Source organism: Strix aluco, chromosome 31 (assembly GCF_031877795.1).
Source record: "Strix aluco isolate bStrAlu1 chromosome 31, bStrAlu1.hap1, whole genome shotgun sequence".
NCBI lineage: Eukaryota > Metazoa > Chordata > Aves > Strigiformes > Strigidae > Strix > Strix aluco.
Window position 1 is genome coordinate 4,391,269 of NC_133961.1, and position 18,109 is coordinate 4,409,377.

At 48.0% G+C, this 18,109-nt stretch overlaps 1 protein-coding gene across 6 annotated transcripts in view; it reads left to right on the forward strand.

Annotated features, from left to right (window-relative positions):
• PRDM11 (PR/SET domain 11) overlaps window positions 1-18,109 on the forward strand; it is a 51,459-nt gene that overhangs the window by 16,458 nt on the left and 16,892 nt on the right. For 4 of the 6 annotated variants that reach the window (XM_074809767.1, XM_074809769.1, XM_074809770.1 and 1 more), the window contains exons 2-5: window positions 1,886-2,004; window positions 2,584-2,687; window positions 3,609-3,871; window positions 4,841-4,908. In XM_074809767.1, coding sequence (XP_074665868.1) covers window positions 1,886-2,004; window positions 2,584-2,687; window positions 3,609-3,871; window positions 4,841-4,908 — 554 coding nt within the window. Of the gene's footprint in view, window positions 1-1,885; window positions 2,005-2,583; window positions 2,688-3,608; window positions 3,872-4,840; window positions 4,909-6,797; window positions 6,866-11,603; window positions 12,017-13,787; window positions 16,991-18,109 lie in introns of those variants that run through there. The other 2 variants (XM_074809772.1, XM_074809771.1) reach the window with 2 other exon arrangements.

Here is an 18,109-nt window from a genome sequence, read left to right on the forward strand (position 1 = left end):
CTGCCTCGCAGTGAGCACCCACCTCTCCTGTGTCATCATAGCCCCCACAGCTAACCAGTTCTGGGGGCAGCACCTGCCTCTTCTTGGTTTTTAACTTTTTCCCCCTCCCCCAGCTGCCGCTTTTTCCCTCCTGAGCTGCTTTACCGCAGACTTTGCAGAAAAGATTTTTTCTTGTCCTCTAGGAAGGGCAGGTAGCCCCTGCCTGCAGCACCGTCTGGTGCATGGGGACAGGACTGGAGAGCTTCCCTCTCACTCCGGAGAGCGTGGACCAGGGGCTCAGCCTGCCAAAATAATGAGCCCCTCCTTGCCCTTAGTATCGCTTTCCTTCTCACTGGCTGTGGTAATTCTGAAAGAAAATGTGTCTTGTTTTAGGCATCTTGTAAAGGCTTGAAAGTGCGTGTGTTTGCATGTATCTAGTTGTACTTATGCTGAGGCCTTGCTTTCAGAGCACTATATGAATATTAACTAGTGCTTCCTTGATACAGGCTCGATAAAGGTCTTTCAGGCTGCACATTGGCATGTGAGAGGTTGGGCTGGAAAAATTAATCATTTGTCACCTGGCACAGAGAGGAGCCACCGAGGCTGGGAATAGCATTCCTTCTTGCTATGAAGAGGGCACAAATGCAGAGACCAGACTTCCGTGGTTTTCAGTCCTGTACAAGCATGTGTGGAATAAGAAAAATTCCTGGCTTCAGGGGTTTGTGGCCTCAGAACACAAATTTCGGGATGCCCAGACCTAGTCGTGATGGGGTCGGGCTCTTCCACCAGCTCCCCTGACAAAAGGGGTCTGATCAGCTGCTGAGGCCCCTCCGAGTATGCAGCATAGCAGAGCGTGCCATCAGGCAGCAGACAGGGACAGGGAGATCACAGGGGACTTTGCGGGGAGCAGCTGTGAAGTCTGTCCGATCAGGTATGGTGCCTGAGAGCAGCCAGTTTGTGTGCCTTGGAGGAATATAAATGCAGTGAAGAGATGAGCGGTGCTCTGCTTTATTCCTTGTCTCAAGCTGGGATGCCCTGAAGCTTAGTGGCCCTTCCAAAAATCTTAATGTTAATTAAACCAGTTCTGAATTATCATCACTTGCCTTATCAATTATTTTCTCTTCAGTACCATCCCATGATGGGGGGAGGAGGGAAGTGTTATCGTTTTGGAGCTTGCTGTCCTTAGACATGATTAAGTGGTTCCCAGCTCTTGCGTTGTGCTGAGAGAGAAGCATTTTCACCACAGCGGCTTGCGTACCAGAAGGGTGGTGGTAGGTCAGCTCTGGTGGTTGCAAGGGACAGAAAGATCAAGAGCATGACTTGTGCAGTTTTGGTGGAGTCTGGCAGGGCACTGTAGGCACTTACCCGTTTGCCAGAGGTATCTGGAGCACACGGAAAGCTCCATCTGCAGGGATGTAGTACAACACAGCCTGTTCTCAGATGGATACTGGCATATGTTATATTTGTAAACGGATCCTGGTTCATGTCACGACCTGCATTCCTCTTTCTTGTCATTCTGTCCCCAAAGACCTGCTCTGAGGTAGTGGTTCTCTGTGTTTCCATAACACATCCCACCCATCCGTCTTAAATTCCACGTGCAACATCTTTAATGGGCACTGTGGAGCATACTTCAGATTCCCCGTGCCTTAGGTTGCTCTGTGGTGTCTCACGCTCTTCACTTGACCTGAGACTGAACTGCTTTTTCCTCCCCAGCGCGGGAAGGGGTTTCTACCTACATTCACACGTAGGTGCCCCATCATGGGATGGTGGTTCTTGGTGCCAGGAGGGAGCCTGGTCTTCTGGCTGCATCCTGGCCTGGGGGAGGAAGGCTGTGGTTCCTGGGGGAGGAAGGTTGTGATTTCCTGGCCGCTCATTTTTTCTCCTCCCTTCCTTCATTCTTTTTCAGAACATGAGTGAAAACTTGAAAGACTGTTTGATCCAGACCCAGGCTTCCTTAGGGGAGATGGTGACGATAAAAACAGAGGCCTGCTCTCCGCGCCGGGACCAGGAGTACGGACAGCCTTGGTATGCAGCTGAGCTTCAGTCCAATGTACTCGTAACTCCCTTCCCTCCACCTCCCCCGCAGCTTAAAGTTGGTTTTGAAGGGATATACTTGAACTTCTCAAAGTTATTAAAACCCTCCTTTGTGAGGTCTGCCTTGAGGTGTATGACAGGGGTGGTCAGCTACTCATGTGATAGGTACGTGTCTGCTCCATATTCTAGTTTGCATCAGGCCTTGCGGTGCCGGCATGCGTTGGGGGTGATGCCTTGCCTTTGAGCAGCATGTTTCCCAGGCCGTAGCAGAGCGGCGCTGCCTGTCTGCTGGTGGGAGTCCCGTCTGCCACTGTTCTGCCCAGTGTGGGACGTGTCAGGTGTGTGCCATGTGTGGAGGTGCTTGGCTGAAGCCACTACCTGCTGTAGGCTTTAGCCTTAAGCCATCTCTCATACCAGCTTTTGGCAGGTGGGATGGCAAGTCGAAGCATTTCTCTGCTGTAGGTGTGGGGACTAAGAGAGTTGGTCAGGCCCCATTGCCTCTCCTCCTCGCTGTGTGCAGTCCCAACGTCTTGGTAGGTTAACATCATCTTTCTGTTGTTCCCTCCCCAGCTCTGGAAGGCCTGACCCGCAGTCCATGGAGGTGGAGCCCAAGAAACTGAAAGGGAAACGGGATTTGATCATGACCAAGAGCTTTCAGCAAGTGGATTTCTGGTGTAAGTGTCTTGTGAGTGAGGAAAAAGCAACACAACCACTCATATAGACTTTGGTGTTTCCTAGTCAGTGCCCTGCCGGTTTGGGGTGAGAAGCAGGGAAGAAGAAAGCTGGGAACAAATTTGTGTGCTCTTCTGAAAAGACCGGCCCTTTTCGTAGGGAAGCTGTTACACGAAAGCAGCTTGTCCATAGCGGGGCTTTGCAGCGGTAGGGAGGTTGGTGGAAAGTGTGCTGGAAACATGAAAACACACGTGGGACAACCCCAAGAGTCTGCAAAACCCAAAGGCTTGAATTCAGAAACCACAAAGGCAGTGTTGCACAGACAACAACTCTTTCTCCCCATATTCTGGGAAAGAAAACGTGCCAGTTACGTTGGCATGCCTACCAAATATCAAATTGTAGGCCTGAGTCCCTCTCTGGCCACAGGGCCAGTGCCTGGGGATGCTGTCTCTCTCCCAAGCACAGAATGAAGGCTGTATGATGAGGGTATTTGTTTTCAGGGATGTTTGTTTTAGTCCCTCTCTGGTGTGTGGGGAAACAAACCTTTCAGCTTGACGACATTGCTGCTAACCAGGGATGTGCAAGGAGCCCCCACCCTCTGTCTCTGCAGATGTGACAGGGCCTTTCCCTGTGCGTGTAGCCATTGGTGGCAAATCTGTGTAGGGCACCAGGGCTCACGCAAGCGCTGCGTTGGTCGGGCAGGCAGAGCCCTTGCTGAGAATTGTGTGGCGAAATGAGTGAGCAGCTGGTGAAGTGTCTTGTGTGCGTGGAGGCCCAGCTTCGGGGAGAGGGCTCAGCTGGGCCGGGGGGAGGACAGGGAGCTGGAGTGTGCTGGCCCGAGCGCTGCGCGTCCTGTGAGCTGCGTGAGCATGTACGGGCACCCCGTCTGCCCAGCCTAACCCCTGCTCCCCTCGTACCCACAGTCTGCGAGTCCTGCCAGGAGTACTTCGTGGATGAGTGCCCGAACCATGGTCCCCCAGTGTTCGTGTCTGACACCCCAGTGCCCGTTGGCATCCCTGACCGGGCAGCGCTGACCATTCCGCCTGGAATGGAGGTGGTGAAAGAGCCCAATGGGGAGAACGACGTGCGCTGTATGAACGAGGTGATCCCCAAAGGTCACATCTTCGGGCCATACGAGGGGCAGATCTCTAGCCAGGACAAGTCCGCAGGATTCTTCTCATGGCTGGTGAGTGACGTGTCTCCTCAACGAAGTGACACCCCAGCCATGCAGCTCAGAGCTGGGGGACTTGCGGGGCTGTGGAGCCAGACCTTAACCATCTTACCCTTTCTCTGAAGATCTTCTGCCAACTCACACGGGCATTAGGCAAGCATCGACCTGCCATAATTACTAGCAGCTTAAGGGTGTGAAAGGAGACCAGGTGCCATGGCACATGAGTTCAGTTCACAGCTGTAAGAAGCAAAGCTTGCTTCTCCTCTCCTCCTTGCCGTGTTCTTCCATCCCCACTCAATCTCTAGGGCTCCTCCAGTACCTTTCTCTGCTCTGGTCGTCATTTTGAGGCTAGAGGAAGGGTTGTGCCTAGAGATTGCAGAGCTCTCTCATGGGCCTGCAGCAGTCCTTCTCAGATTGCTTGAGCAGACCAGGTGGCCCAAGGGGGCCCAGAAAGAGGAGATTCAGTCCATCAGGAGCTGATCTACATGCAGACTTCAGCACCAAAACCTGTTTTTTTTTCACTAGTACTACAGGCCTTGGTTAGCCTATGAGATAGAGATGTCACTAGATCAACGGATATTAATTATTGTGAGAAATGAAATGTGGGACTTGTTATAGGTGGGAAAAAAATTGAGAGCTGCTAATACAAAATGCTGCTCACACTTTCCTGTCTGTAAAATAAATGTGTGTCTCAGCCCTGTCCAAGTTAATCTTTTATATCTCAGGACTGTTAGCAGTTTCATCAGCTGTATCCGTAGTTCTGTGTTACAGGTATTTGTACATAGGGAAATGCCTCTTACTCAGTTCAGAGTAGCCTCCACACACATATCCAGGGCAGCAGCCTGTAGTACTAGGAGAGCAGAGATTCATGGCATAGTTTCACGTCCTAACTTAAGGCTGGAACTCAAGCAGTGATTTGAGAGTCATAGACCTCCTGTCTGGACCGGATAGTTGACGCGCTGCATCTGTTCTCTTGTTCCGCAGATCGTTGATAAGAACAACCGCTACAAATCCATCGATGGGACGGATGAAACCAAAGCAAACTGGATGAGGTGAGTCCAGTTCTCTTCTGCCTTCCCTTTTGGGGCTCTGTCTTCCAGAGAGAGGCCATCAAACACTCCTTGTTGTTTTGTGTGACAGAAAAACAAACCAGAATGCCACAACCCCTTCTGTAAAGGCTGTGCTTGTGCTCTTCTAGTATTTATTGTGATGAGAATCCTTTGGAGTTGGATTCAGTGAAAGGGACTAAAACAAGAATATGTGTATGGAGAATGGCTGTTTTCTGGAATGAGAACAAATGATAAAGATGATCCTATTTATCCACTCTTACAAACACTGACAGTTCTCACTCTATTTTTTAAGATTTTTTTTTTTTTTTACTTTATGTTCAAATATTTGCAAAATGCTTTGCATTATCCCCAAGGTAATATTTGATTCTGTTTGGGGTTTTTTGTCCTTTCCCACTTAACAGACGTTGAAAGAGGTGCTTTTTTTTGTTTTCTTTGCGGGCTTCACTTGAAACAATTGCCTGTGGTTGCTGACTGGGGTAGCGTCAGCTTTACTGTGTTAGGAGGAACATGGAGTGAGTTGCTGCAGCTCTGAACTGCAGAAATGATGCATGTGCTTGCGCTCCCTCTGCCGGCACCGGGACTCATCAGAGCAGAACCCAAATACCAGTCAGGACTGAATCAGGACTGGGGCTGGCTCTGGTTTGTTAACTGCAGCAGTGAAGGAACGTGTTTAACCGTGATGCAGTGCTTCAAGTGTCGGCATAGATCTGCAAAATGTAGGTCACTCTTGCAGCTTCCTGAGGCGGAGGCAGAGCACTGAAGCACCTCGTGTGTGTGGCGAGTCACCAGAATGGGGCTTTGCTGCATACTGAGGCCCATCCCACGTTCGGACCAGTCCTGCTTTCAGGGGTGAATTTTGGAAGCGATTGTTGTATGAGATGCCTTCTTGACAAGAGTAAAGCAGCGTGGGAATTAACTGCCTTGTTGGCCTGGATGTCTAGGATTTTCAGTTGCCACTCACTAAGGGAGGAGAGAGCCTGAAGTACAGGTAGATGCAGGACTGACCTAGCTGGTCAAATCTGGTTGCACTGCTTTTGCTCTATTTGAGTCTTCGCATGGATAGCAGCTGTTCTGACACTGATGTTCATAAAGTTCAGCAAAGGATCTCATTTTTCTGTAAGAATTCCAGCCATTACAGTTGTTCACTACTGGATGGATGAGAGAAAATGCTGGACCTGGTCTGAGGCTGGAGTTGTCACTCCAAAAAGAAGCAGTGGTACAGTGGACAGATAGGTAGGGGGTTGTTTATCTTGAAGTAAAGAGCGCAGAGTTCAAAAATCAGAGTGAGATTTTTCTGCTTAGATCTGGATCTTTATGTGATCTGGATGACAGTGAAGCTGGGGGGAAAACACAGTCTTGGAAAGCAAAAATCCTGTGATGAACTCTTCTTCCTACTGCCATGAACATAAGCTTGATGTCTGGATTTAAATGGGCACTACTCATGGTCCCAGCACCAAAGAACAGAATGTTCTTGTCTAAACTTGTATTTGCCAGGGTTAAGTCTCAAGATGAGTGTGGTCTGGGCCATTCGGTACAGCCTTGAAAGGCAAGGAGGTGATGATTTTGTGGAAAGGGGATGTTTGCAACTCTTCTGGGAAAGGATGTATCAAAGGACGTGTGCAGGCTATACCAGTCTTACTGATCTTTCTGGTTTTACTCTTGAAAATCGCTTCTAATAGCAGTGTTGTGTAGAATCTGGCTGACAGTTCAAGTGGAGATAGCAGTCCTCAAAAAGCCTTGGTTTTCTTTGTCAGCAGCTTTCAAACAGAGGTGCACTCGATATCCTGCGCTAGGACGTTACCTGTCACGGAGATTACCCACAGAAGCCATACTTCCAGGACGCTGTAGACAGCGCTCTTTTTGTTTTTCAGATGGTGCTCTTTGCCATCACTCACAGATGGAGTGCTTTGCAAAGCAGATCTACTCACCCTCTGTGTAGGTGGGTATGGCATGGGAAGGGCAGCTTGGGCTGACTCCTCTCTCTTCTTGTAGATCTGGCTATTGTTTTGTTGTTTGACTACCACATCTGAGTCCATTTTCATGTTCCCACTGAGGACGGTGTGTATGCTGCAGCACTTGCTGGTTTAATTTCAAGTGACTGTTTACCCAGGGCAGTGGATGTCAGGGAGGAAGGAGAACAAAGCATAGCAGATGGCACGACAGTGGTAATGTCCTCTTGCCCTTTCCCTCGCCAGTCAGTCAGTCAAGACAAACTCCTGATGCTGGGAGCATGTTGTCCTAAGCTGGCCACTGGCACAAGAATAATACACCCTTCATCTCTGTTCAGAGTAAAGTGCTGTTGTTTCCAACACTTTATGAAACTCTGTGGCTTTGGCTTCCAGGGATGTGTGCAAACCTCTTCCTCTGTTTTTATTTTTCTGGGGGCTCGGGGTGACTGATTACCATGGATCACAGCAAACCTCAAGCGAAATTGGTGCTTTCTCGGACACAAACTGTAAACTGCTGTTGATGGGAGTTCTTTGGGCTTCTGAAGGATTGCACAGAACCAGCTGTTGTTCCTGGTTACTTCTGAGGAAATTCTGTTATTCAGTTGTTGGGGACCTCTAAAAAAAACATGGATCTGACCAAAAAATGAAAGTAATTCAGAAAGTCCAGGAAACATCCCTCTGTGTATGTATCACTTGGCCCAGACTGAGATGCAGGATAGGAACTACCAGCAAACTGGTGGTGGCTAGCTGAATTGTTGGCGTGAAGTGCCTTATGTGTGGGGTTTCCAGTCTAGCTTGGGCATTTATAGTCTGTATCCCTTCTTACATGTGAGTACCTGAGTTCTCAGGCTTCAGGAACAGTTGAAATTCATCCTTTCCCTCAGCCCATGTGAAAAGGCTGGTGCAAGACTTCCTCAATGCTTTCTCCTTTGCCTTCCTCTCTGCTCCGTTTTCCCTCCAAACAGTAATAAAGAGGTTACCTGTTCCTGGGGAGCAAGACTGTTCTGTAACTCTTCCTCTATCTCCTTATAATGGAGATGTCTGTGGTTTGATCTTTGTACAATAATAGAGCTTGGAAGGGAGCTTTGGTCAGGCGCTCCTGTGGCCTGCTCAAAGCAGGACCTACTTTAGATCAGTAGATCTTTTAAGTACTGAGCTGCTGTTTCGACTTTACAGGACCTTTTTAAAATAAAAATTTTTAAGAAGTCAGGGTTACTATGTCTAACAATCTGCTCAGGGAGACTAAAAGTCACCAGCCTATGCACAGGTCATTTTGTTGAACTTCATAAACTGGTCTCTGTTACCTTGCAGCAAGTGGAGCAAATGTTCTTATCTGTTACAGACTGAAATTTATGTGGAGCAAAAAAATCCTAAAGTGCTGCAGGACTGTGATCCCTGTAAAAAAAGCTACTTCAGAGCCCTGGGAAAAGTTATATGCTTGTTTCTTAGAGACCAAGAAAAATGGAGTTGGTTGATATCTTTGTGGGGTGATCATTAAGTGCCCACTGTTCACGTAGTTCACAATGTCACCTGTGTTTTTAAAGAAATAGCTGTACTGTCTTGTACTTTCAGATTGACCTGGGCTGAGGTGTGAATTCACGGCCTCACAGCTGGGGGAGGTACTTCCAAATATCAGTGACTGCTCCTAGGGACACCCTGCATGCTAGAGGATATGCATGAGGGGAAGATCTCTCTGACTGTAATACTGTCTGCATTTTTTATAAGGAGGAAGTTAATGTGCCTGCTGGGAACCTAACATTAATTGAATTAGTGATTAAAACTGGCCAGAACTCATTACTCTTTGCGTGGTGAGTTTGCTCTTGGAATACTTGGGTTATCTTTAATTGTTTTGACTCAAGTCACGCTGGAGCAAATGAGTTGAAACACTGAAATCTGAATATCCAGGTATATTACAGGTTGTCCTAAGTGCTCTTGATGGAATGCCCTGCCTGGGAAGAGCAGAAAGGGCTCTATTTCCCCACCAGTCCAGCTTTGCTAGTGACAGCAGCCATGGGTTCAGCAGGGAAGAGGGGACGCAGGTTTCCTGACCCTGCCAGCAACTCTGAGCAGCTCGGGAGAGACCTCTGTTCGCAGGCTCGCCCCTACCCTGGGGCACTTCGCAAAATACTGTTACTCCTTTTCACCAGCTTGTCAGCGGAGGCTTGTTTCCACCACGTGGAGGCACTGATGATGCTGTGCAGTCGTGGGTACCTGCGGAGAGTGTATATGAAACCCAGTTTCGCTGAATGTGATAAAAATAAAACCATAAATGTTCCCTTGCTCAATATTCCATGTAGCCTTTTCCCTCCGTCCAGTGTTCCACTGGGAGAACTCCTTTTTCATTTTAAGTTTGGTTTTGTTGCTTTTTTTTTTCTTGAGGTCAGTGTAGCAGGTGCTTTGCTGGCTCTCCATCATTTCATTACCATCTTCCCTAAACGCTCCTTCTATCCTTCTGTAAATGAAGCTCCACCAAAACATTATCTCAAGGATGCATTTACATTTGTCCCAGTGAAATGCATCTATGCACTTAGTTCCCAGCTCTCCCTGTATGTGGCCTGGATTTGAGCAGCATTTCCAGCATACTGGTTTTCCATTTTTAACCAAGGTTAACAGCTTCTGACGCTTAACCCCGATGGAGGGCAGCAGTGGGTCTCAATAAACAGCAGTGTAACAGCACTAAGGAGAAACTAGAACGGCATCTGGCAAGGGCCACTCTGCCTTTCTGTAGGTTTTTCTTAGTCTGCAGCTCACAAGCACCTTTCACACAAGTGCATCCCAAACCACCTCTCTCCTGCTGGGCCACGGCAGTGCTGAAAGGCACCCATCTCTGAGGAGGTGCCAGCAGGGCCATCACAAACGTGGGGTGAGGGGGAAAAATGCTGAGGCCTTTGCTTATACCAGTTTTTCAGAAAGTATTTGGAGGTGGCTAAAGTATGCCTGCAAGAGATAGGGCGTACAGCCAAGATTTTAGGATTAAATGCAGTTTTTTGAATGAGGAGGGTCTGAGCTCTCCCAGCCAGACTTTATTTCCCTAACATTGCAAAATACTCATAATAGGTCTCAAATTAAATGAAACCAAAGATGCTATCTACTAGTAATAGCATCTTTGGTTTCAATTTGGGGCCATAAGCAGAAAGAAAACTTAACCCATAGTGTCACTTCAGAGATACAGTTGTTAGATGTCCTTAACCATTAAGATGTCTTATTTCTTGTATGTTACATCTTAATATCCTTTTTAAACATTAATTTTCTAGGCTCGTAGTGACAGCTTTTTGGGGCAATTTATATTAACACTGAAGACTTCTACCTGAGATGAGTGTTGTGTTCTCCACCATAACTCCATGCTGTTCTAGATTTCTATCTGAGAACTTCCTTTTAAAACATTAAGAACTAATGACATGAGCACCAGAATGGTTGACCTCTTTCAAAAAAGTTCCCAACATCCCTGCTTTTAATTGTTGGAAGATGTGTAAAAGCAGTCTTTTGTAATGTGTAGCACTAGAATAACCATTTTGGCATTTTATTTCACTCTGCTATAATTCAAATCAAGACATACACTGAGTTTTCCCAACAGTTCTGCTCCTCTGTGGCCTCTGATCTTTTCTGTGCTGTTTCTGCATGCTTATACACAGGTGTCCATTGCCCAGGCTGTGGGTTATTACCCTGTCCACAATCCCACCTTGTTTATGTGCAAAACTGCATGTTCACACAGTCCATTTTCTCCTTCCCTATTGAATAGATCTGCCGCCGCCTTCCTTTCTCCCCCAGTAAAAAGCCGTAGTTAGGACTAATGTTTTGTTTATTTGTGAAGTTTCTTTTGACCGTGGCTGGAAAAATTAACACACAGCCCCCTTTGTACAAAACTGCTTGTTCTCAGGATGGCTGCCTCCTCTTCTCAGTGGGCTGAGGCTACGAGTTGTTCATTTGAAGCAGCAGAAACTGGGTGCAGGCTCCTGTCAGCGGCAGTGACAGCAAAGCCTCGCCAGGAAAAACAAGTGGGTGGCCTCATTCCTTTTGAGAACAATGGGAAACGGCAAGCATTTCTGGGTGAAACAAGAGCTTGCTGTGAAGCAGACAAATGCAGCGCCTCTGGTGCTGAGGAAGAGACTTTTCCTTAGGAAAAGTGAGTTGTAGAAATTGCCCATGAGTCTAGTTGAAACCTCCCTCCCCTGAAAAAAATCTAATTTGATGTAGCCTCTGCATGACATCCTGTAAGTTTTCACAGAAAGGGTGGTGTTAAAGTTTCCATTGCATGTTGTGTCAGGCAGAACAATAAGATGTGTTTTAGGCCTCTAAATTCCCTCAAGAAGCCATTTTTGAGCAATGTCACCTTAGGAGCTAATTCATCAATGTGATTGCAAGTTCTCATGCTTTTTTCTGTGCACAAACTGTGGCAAGTGATGTGAGGTTGTACTGAAATCATACGTAAGTCAGGGCATCAGACGAAGTGTAAAATTCCATTTTAACTGTAAAGTTGAGAAGGCTCCTTCACACTGGTGTTGCTTGGTGTTTTTTTCCTTAAGCTTGAAAATTGCCTCTTAAAAACAAAACGTCTGCCTTTTCCTGGTGCGATTGAGGAAAACTGAGAGGTTATTGCGGGTGGGGGGAGCTGGATCCCACCGAACTCCTCTGCCCCAGTGCTGCACTGGCCAAGTGGTTGGATGCAGGGGGATGCTTTGTGCTGATTTCCTTTTACCCAATTGTGCTTTGTGGGATGTTCAACCCAAGGAACATGGCTGAACGAAAGAGGAAGCCCAAGTTTTCCAAGGAAGAACTGGACATTTTGGTCACTGAGGTGACCCGAAATGAAGCCATGCTGTTTGGGAGGGAGACAATGCGTCTATCCCATGCTGACAGGGACAAGATCTGGGAAGGCATAGCCAGGCAGATCACATCAGTCAGCCAGGTCCCCAGGTCTGTAAAAGACATTAAACACAGATGGGACGACATGAAGAGAAGGACCAAGGACAAACTGGCATTCATGCAGAGGTCCCTCTCCAGCCCTGGCAGTGTGGGGCGGCCCTCGGCCATCGTCCTGACCGCCCACGAGAGAGCCATCGAGTCGACGCTGCATTCGTCACACCAGATGCACGGCTTCCGGAGAGCGGATCTGGACGTGGTTGACAGCCCGTCAACAAGCAGTAAGTATCATTGCCTTAACACCTCTTTGTCTTATGCTTGCATATCTCAGTTTGACACCAGAAGAGCGTTGTGTGTTTTGTGAGATGCTGGGTTGCCTGTCAAGCCAGGTCCTACTGCCGTGTTTGGTTTCAAGACAGCCTGCTCTGGTGATCATGGGGTGTTGAGATGGATTGAGGGAAAGCTGTTTCCAAGATCATCTTATTTATCTGTTTATCTAGTCCTTTTCCATACTGTCTTCTAAGGGTAGACGTTCAGATTCCACTTTCTTAATGGGTCGAAAGTCTGAACTAATCCCTACAAGTGAGGGAACATCTTTAGTTGAAGTGCAACTACCTCCAGTCTGTGAAGAAGTGTTTGTAAAGGATTAGGAGTTCTTCATCTTGCATGCACCCCAATAAAACAGCAATGCTGTCAAGCTGAGAATCATGTGGCAGTCACTAATGGACCACTGCATGGTAACCATCTTCCAAGAGGGCTGTCGGGAGGCTCAGCGATCACTGGTGTTCATGCTCTGAGGTCAGGTCACTAATGATTTCTCACTAATGGTCTGAAGGGTCAGCACAAGTGCTGTGAAAATGGTAGATGATAATGACTCCCGTCTTCACTGTTTTTTAAGAAATTACTGGCCCTGCTTCCTAAGTTAATCTTCTTACACTACAATTCTCAGACACTTTCCAGTGCTGAACCACAAGCTGCTTTTTGCAGGTTCTTTCCCCAGTTGCGTACATACGGTTTTCTTGTGTGGAGGGGCAGCTTCTTGGTCTGTTAGCTTTTAGGGATACAAAGGAGAGAAAGAGGGGATAAATTCTTGGGAACTGAGCCAACCAACACTTCATGGGTGGCACTGTCCTACCGCATTAGGTCTTACCTCATACTGAGGTAATGTTGTTAGTGGGAAAGCAAAGACAAAAATCTTAAAGAACTGACAAAGTGGGACTTCAACATTCTTTGCTTCTATCTTGGAAGCCAGTTGTGCTGTTTCAGAGGTAAAATGAATACAGCTTGTGCAAGGAGGTAGTGGGCAGTTGGAACAAGTGAAGTATTGTCTCTTCTTACTCTTGATGTGCCTGTACCCATGAACTGGCACATCACTAGATATTTATCAAACTAATAAGAACTTTCCCATGGTGTTTTGCTTTGGGTTTGGTGGTTTTGCATCAAGTATACTTGCCCGATTAATATAGGACCTGTTGCTGCTACGCCTGACTGCCTGGTTATCTTAGTGATGCCAAGCCACATCGTGGCTTTGCAGTACAGACTTTGTGAGCAGCAAATACTACATCTATGCTTTTCTCAGTGCAGAGGATCTAAGAAGTGACATGGGAGCAGAGTTTTGGCATGAGGAACCAAATGTGTCAGGGTGTTCTGAGACTGGACCGAAGGCCAGGAGCCTTTGTCCCCCCAAAATGTTGGAGTGTTCTAGCTACTTACGGTTTTGGGGAAGGGGAGTCATTGCTACTGTCTGAAATGGATTTATATTCTAGTAATGAACGATGCTGTGTACAGGATACCATGGCAGCTTGGATTCCTCCTCGGTTGACTGGGTTCACCTGCTCTTCAGGCCTCTTACAGCTAAGCTTGTCACCCAGATGCTAACGTTGCAGCACGTGCATGTTGAGTTACGCGTCAGGAGCTACAGGCTTGTCTCAACTGGCAGACTCGGGGGAGGGGAAAACCCTTTTTCTGTGTGTGCTTTGAGATACCGTGAAACAGAAGTCAGAGCCGTGAGGGATTTCACATTAATAATTCATGCTTCCTCTTCTGTTTAAGCTGACGAAGATGAAGAGATGCCAGGCACTTCTCGGGAACACCTCTTCTCATCGCTGCAAAGGGCTGGTGCAGGAGTCGGCCAGCTCTCTGGGCCCTCCTTCCTCCACACTTCTTCCTCATCAGAGCACTCGGAAGCTACCAGCCAAAGGCAGGAACTGCACCGTCCATCCTCACGCACCACCTCGTCCTGCAGACCCCCGCACCCCCGCACACGGAGCCCGCCCCTCTCCAGCTTCGATCGCCAGCTTCTCCATTCCCACATGCAGCAAACAGACCTGTTCAGGCAGTTCTGCCAGGAGCTGGTGGCTGTTCACAGAGACATGGCCGACAGCATGCATGTCATCGGTCAGAGGATGGCTGACCTCACCAGCCAGGTTGGCCAGATGTGCCAGACTCTCTCGGAAATCCGTGATGGGGTCCAGGCTTTCCGTAGGATACAGGATCCTAGTGTCACGCAGGGTTCTGTTCTGCAAGCAGCTTGCTCAAAACAGCCCCCTGAGCCCAGTGCAGAGTCTAACCAAAACCCCCCAAAACAGACTCCTCCTGCACGGACTACCAGGTCACGAAAGAGAAAACACCATTTCTAGTCTGCTTCGTGTAACATAACGAAGGGTGCTCCTTCCTGAGCTGCTGCATGCTCACGTGGCCTCCCCATGTGTATCAGTACTCCGTGGGGAAGGTCAACAGCTGCCCCGACCCGTCCATCCCCCTGCTAGCTAGCAGAGCAGTATGAATCGTGGCAGCTGAATAGTAGGGCTGGCCCGCTGCAACGGCAAAGAGGAATCTTAAATCTTACAGAGCTTGGGATGTAGCACATCTTTCTGTTCATGGAGATTAGGAGTTTTCACTGGCTTCCCTGTGCTTTGAACACTGTATAAGCTAAGAGATGCAATAGGAATCATTATCTTGATCTCTTCTCATGCCTGTGAAATGGTATTTACTAAGACAGTGTACTACAGAGCTTCCTTTGCAATCAACCCACAAATTTACCCTACTACTGCCTTCCCATCATCCTCTCCAAATTACTATATGCACTGTGTAGAGATGCATCCTTACTGCTCTGAAGACTTACTGCTCATTATTTTTATCTTGCGTTCAGCAATAATGGGCAACCCGGGGCTTACTGTGACTTACGCACAGGTTTGGGGAGAGGGATGTAAAAACAGAGCTTGTGCAGGGAAGGGAAGAAGGCCGGGAGGACAGGTCTGAGCACTGTGGGGTTTTAGACTGCTGAGAATGGCTGCGATGGCACGGCCTGCATCCTGCAGTACCACATGCACTTATATCAGAGTTTAATCTTTGTCTGCTCCAATCTGAAACCCCTACCTACCCTTCACAATTGCAGTTAAAATACAATTATTTCACCATATGACAACATTTAAAGAGAATTGTATCATATTACTTTTTTGCATGTTATAATCTTCAGTTTTGAACCACCTCACCCTCTTCAAAACGTGAACAACTGCACAGAAACAAGGAAAGATATAGGGTCTGCTTCTGACCTCAGGAACAGTTTGGTTTTGTATCACTGTAATTCTGTCAACTTCAGTACAGTTACTTGCACCTAGTGTTATTTAGGGTGGGATCTGTACTGTGTTCTCCTGTTGTGAAGAGTTTACAATCTAAATTCACAGCTATACAGGTTAAAAGTTTAGACATGTTGTGTTTGTACTGCTTGCTTCCCCCATGCAGATTCAAGAAAGAACTGTGTTACAACATCTGAACTGCTTTAGTGCTGCGCGAGGTTCCCATGTACAACCCCGATTCTGAAACTAGGCTTTAATAATGTCACCTCAGGTGGTGATGACAAATGTGGCAGCTTTTTTACAACATGTCTGTCTTCTCCTTTTATTTGTACATCTGCACCTACCATGCTGCCCCCAACTCTGGAAAAGTCTGGACCATTATCACGAGATGCTTCAACAGGGAAAAGGGCCAAGGTGTTACCCACACACAGCTAGCACGCCGCTGCACTTCAGGGCTGTCCTACTGGGTGTGGAGGTGGGCTGCAGGAAACTATTCAAGTTAATATGAATGAGCATCGTCATGCCATGTCTGGCCTACAGACTTGGCTAAAAAGTTGTATAAACTTCAGCGGCAATTGAACATAGGCAATGCAGTATAGCAGAAGGATGGTTTGCTTTATGTGATGTTGAAGGATCTTCTTTAATCTGTCTGGCCTGTCCTTTGAAAGTATAGTGCACTAGCTTCTCTTCTGGAAAGTTCACTGTATGCCTGCTGTGTCAGGCATTCCTGACGTGCTTTTCCTTTTTTCTTTTTAATTGTTCTGTAATTATGATTCAAGTAATTTATTTTTAGTGGTGTGGTAAAAGGCCCTTGCTCAAGGAAGTAGAGGTCTGGCAAGGAGAAAAACCTTCTTTCTGAGGTATGACCCACACTGGTTTCATGCAGAGGGTATTCCTCGTGATGCTGGTGCCAGACCAGGGCAGTACTTGTTCACCTTCCTCTGAGGATGTCATTTTACTTCAGTTGAAGGGAAGATTGGGAAATCTGATAGAAATGGACCTAATTTATGAATTGCAGAGAACTGAAAAAATGGTGTTATGTCTAAAGGCTTTCTGAGTCAATATAGTGCTGCTGCTATACATTAGAAGTAGTATTTTATATTTTCATAATATTTGGTCCCTGCTGATGTTTTCCTATGGGTATACTGATAGGATTAGCTCCTCTGATGTTGTCCAGGGGGATTCCTTCTGGGAACCCTCAGGTCTGCAGAGGAGGAGACTCCTGCAGGTGCTGGGTGCTGGAGGGAGTTGACATTGTCACTGCCATCAGTTTGCCCACACAGATGTGTTTAGAGAGAGAATCCTGGTGCAGGATGCACAGCCTTCAATAAAAAACCCCAAAGGCTGGGCTATGGTCAGGAGGAAAGACCTTCTACTGTAAACTGCCTGATGTCTCCCCCAGTTTCCTCTGTGGACTATCACAGATTGGCCCACATCTGGGGACATGTCTCCTGTTCTGTGTAGACCCCTCTGTGGAGTGGCTTTTCTGTACTGGCTTGCAAAGGATACTTCCTCCTGCACCCATCATGTTAACTGGCTGTTGAAGTAAGTGCCTGTGTCAAAGCAAACTGCTGTGCTCAAACCCAGTATCTCCATGTCTTGTACATGCTGAAAAAATTCTCTCTTTAAAAAGTATTTTTGTTAAGAATGCAATAAATATGTAACACTTTTAACACAGCTGCTGTTGAGTCATTTGTTTCTCTCCTATAATATGTGGGTGCGGCACCCCGGGGTGTCTGCCTGGGCTGGTGGCAGCGCTCTTGCGCGGCATCTCCTGCCCTGTCTCTGCACCCGGCGTTGATTTGAGAAAAAAACAGTGGCCTTTTCCCTGCAGTGCTCTGTCCTGGCAGGATGTCAGCCGAGCATCCGCAGGGCCGGCCAGAGGGTGAGCAACGGAGGGGCCAGCGGGCAGGGGGGAGGCATGGGGCAAGTCCTGGCGGGGCAGGGTGGGCAGAGGCCTGAGCCTCCCTCCAGTTGCAGGGCTCTCCTTCCTCCACGCTGTCTCTCCTGGCTGCTCTGGTCCCCTCCTGGAGAGGAATGGAATGATCCCAGCTGCCAAAAAATACCTTGATGTTTTTCTGGGCATGCTTACTGGCCCATCCCAGAACTTCGCAATTTGGAGTCCTGAGTGGGTTGCGGCTTAGAAGAAAGGGAGATGAGGATGTTTTTTGCTGCTAGCTAGAAAAGTTATGGGAAAGGTGGCCCTGTAGAGCAAGGAGCAGTGCCTCTGACAGCCATGGGGTTGATCCAAGCCCCAGTAGCTGCAAGTGGGTCATAAATGGTCTCCACTGGTACAGTGGCTGGTCCTGAGTAGCCTGGGCAGAATTTGTGGTGGTCTTGAGCCTGGGGCCAGGGACTGAGCAGAACATGAAATGACCCACTTGCAGCTGGTGTCCACAGGAACAGGAGCAGCTCTGTGTGGTTGGGGCTGCCCCAACGGTGGTCCCAACCCTCCTCTTCCTCTGGGGATCGCTGTCCGTTGGGAAACCTGCAGTGCAAGCAGGGCCGTGCCCGTCTGCGCGCGGTATTTGTGTCAGACTAGCCGTGCCTGGCCTGAGCATCTAAGCCAAGGCAGCCGCCTTGCCTCAATTCAGCTTGAGTGTTTGGCATCAGGAGGGAGACTGGCTGCTTTCCAGCCTTCGCAGGGAGGGTTGCTTCAGGACGTGACCGCTTCAGCCTCAGGAAGATATGTCAGTGAAGGCAGACTGGTACAGTCTCTCCTCAGCAGACAGTTTGTGTGCCCCTACCTCACCAAGCAGGCATTGTGTGGAGTGACTTCCTCCGTCCTCAGACAAT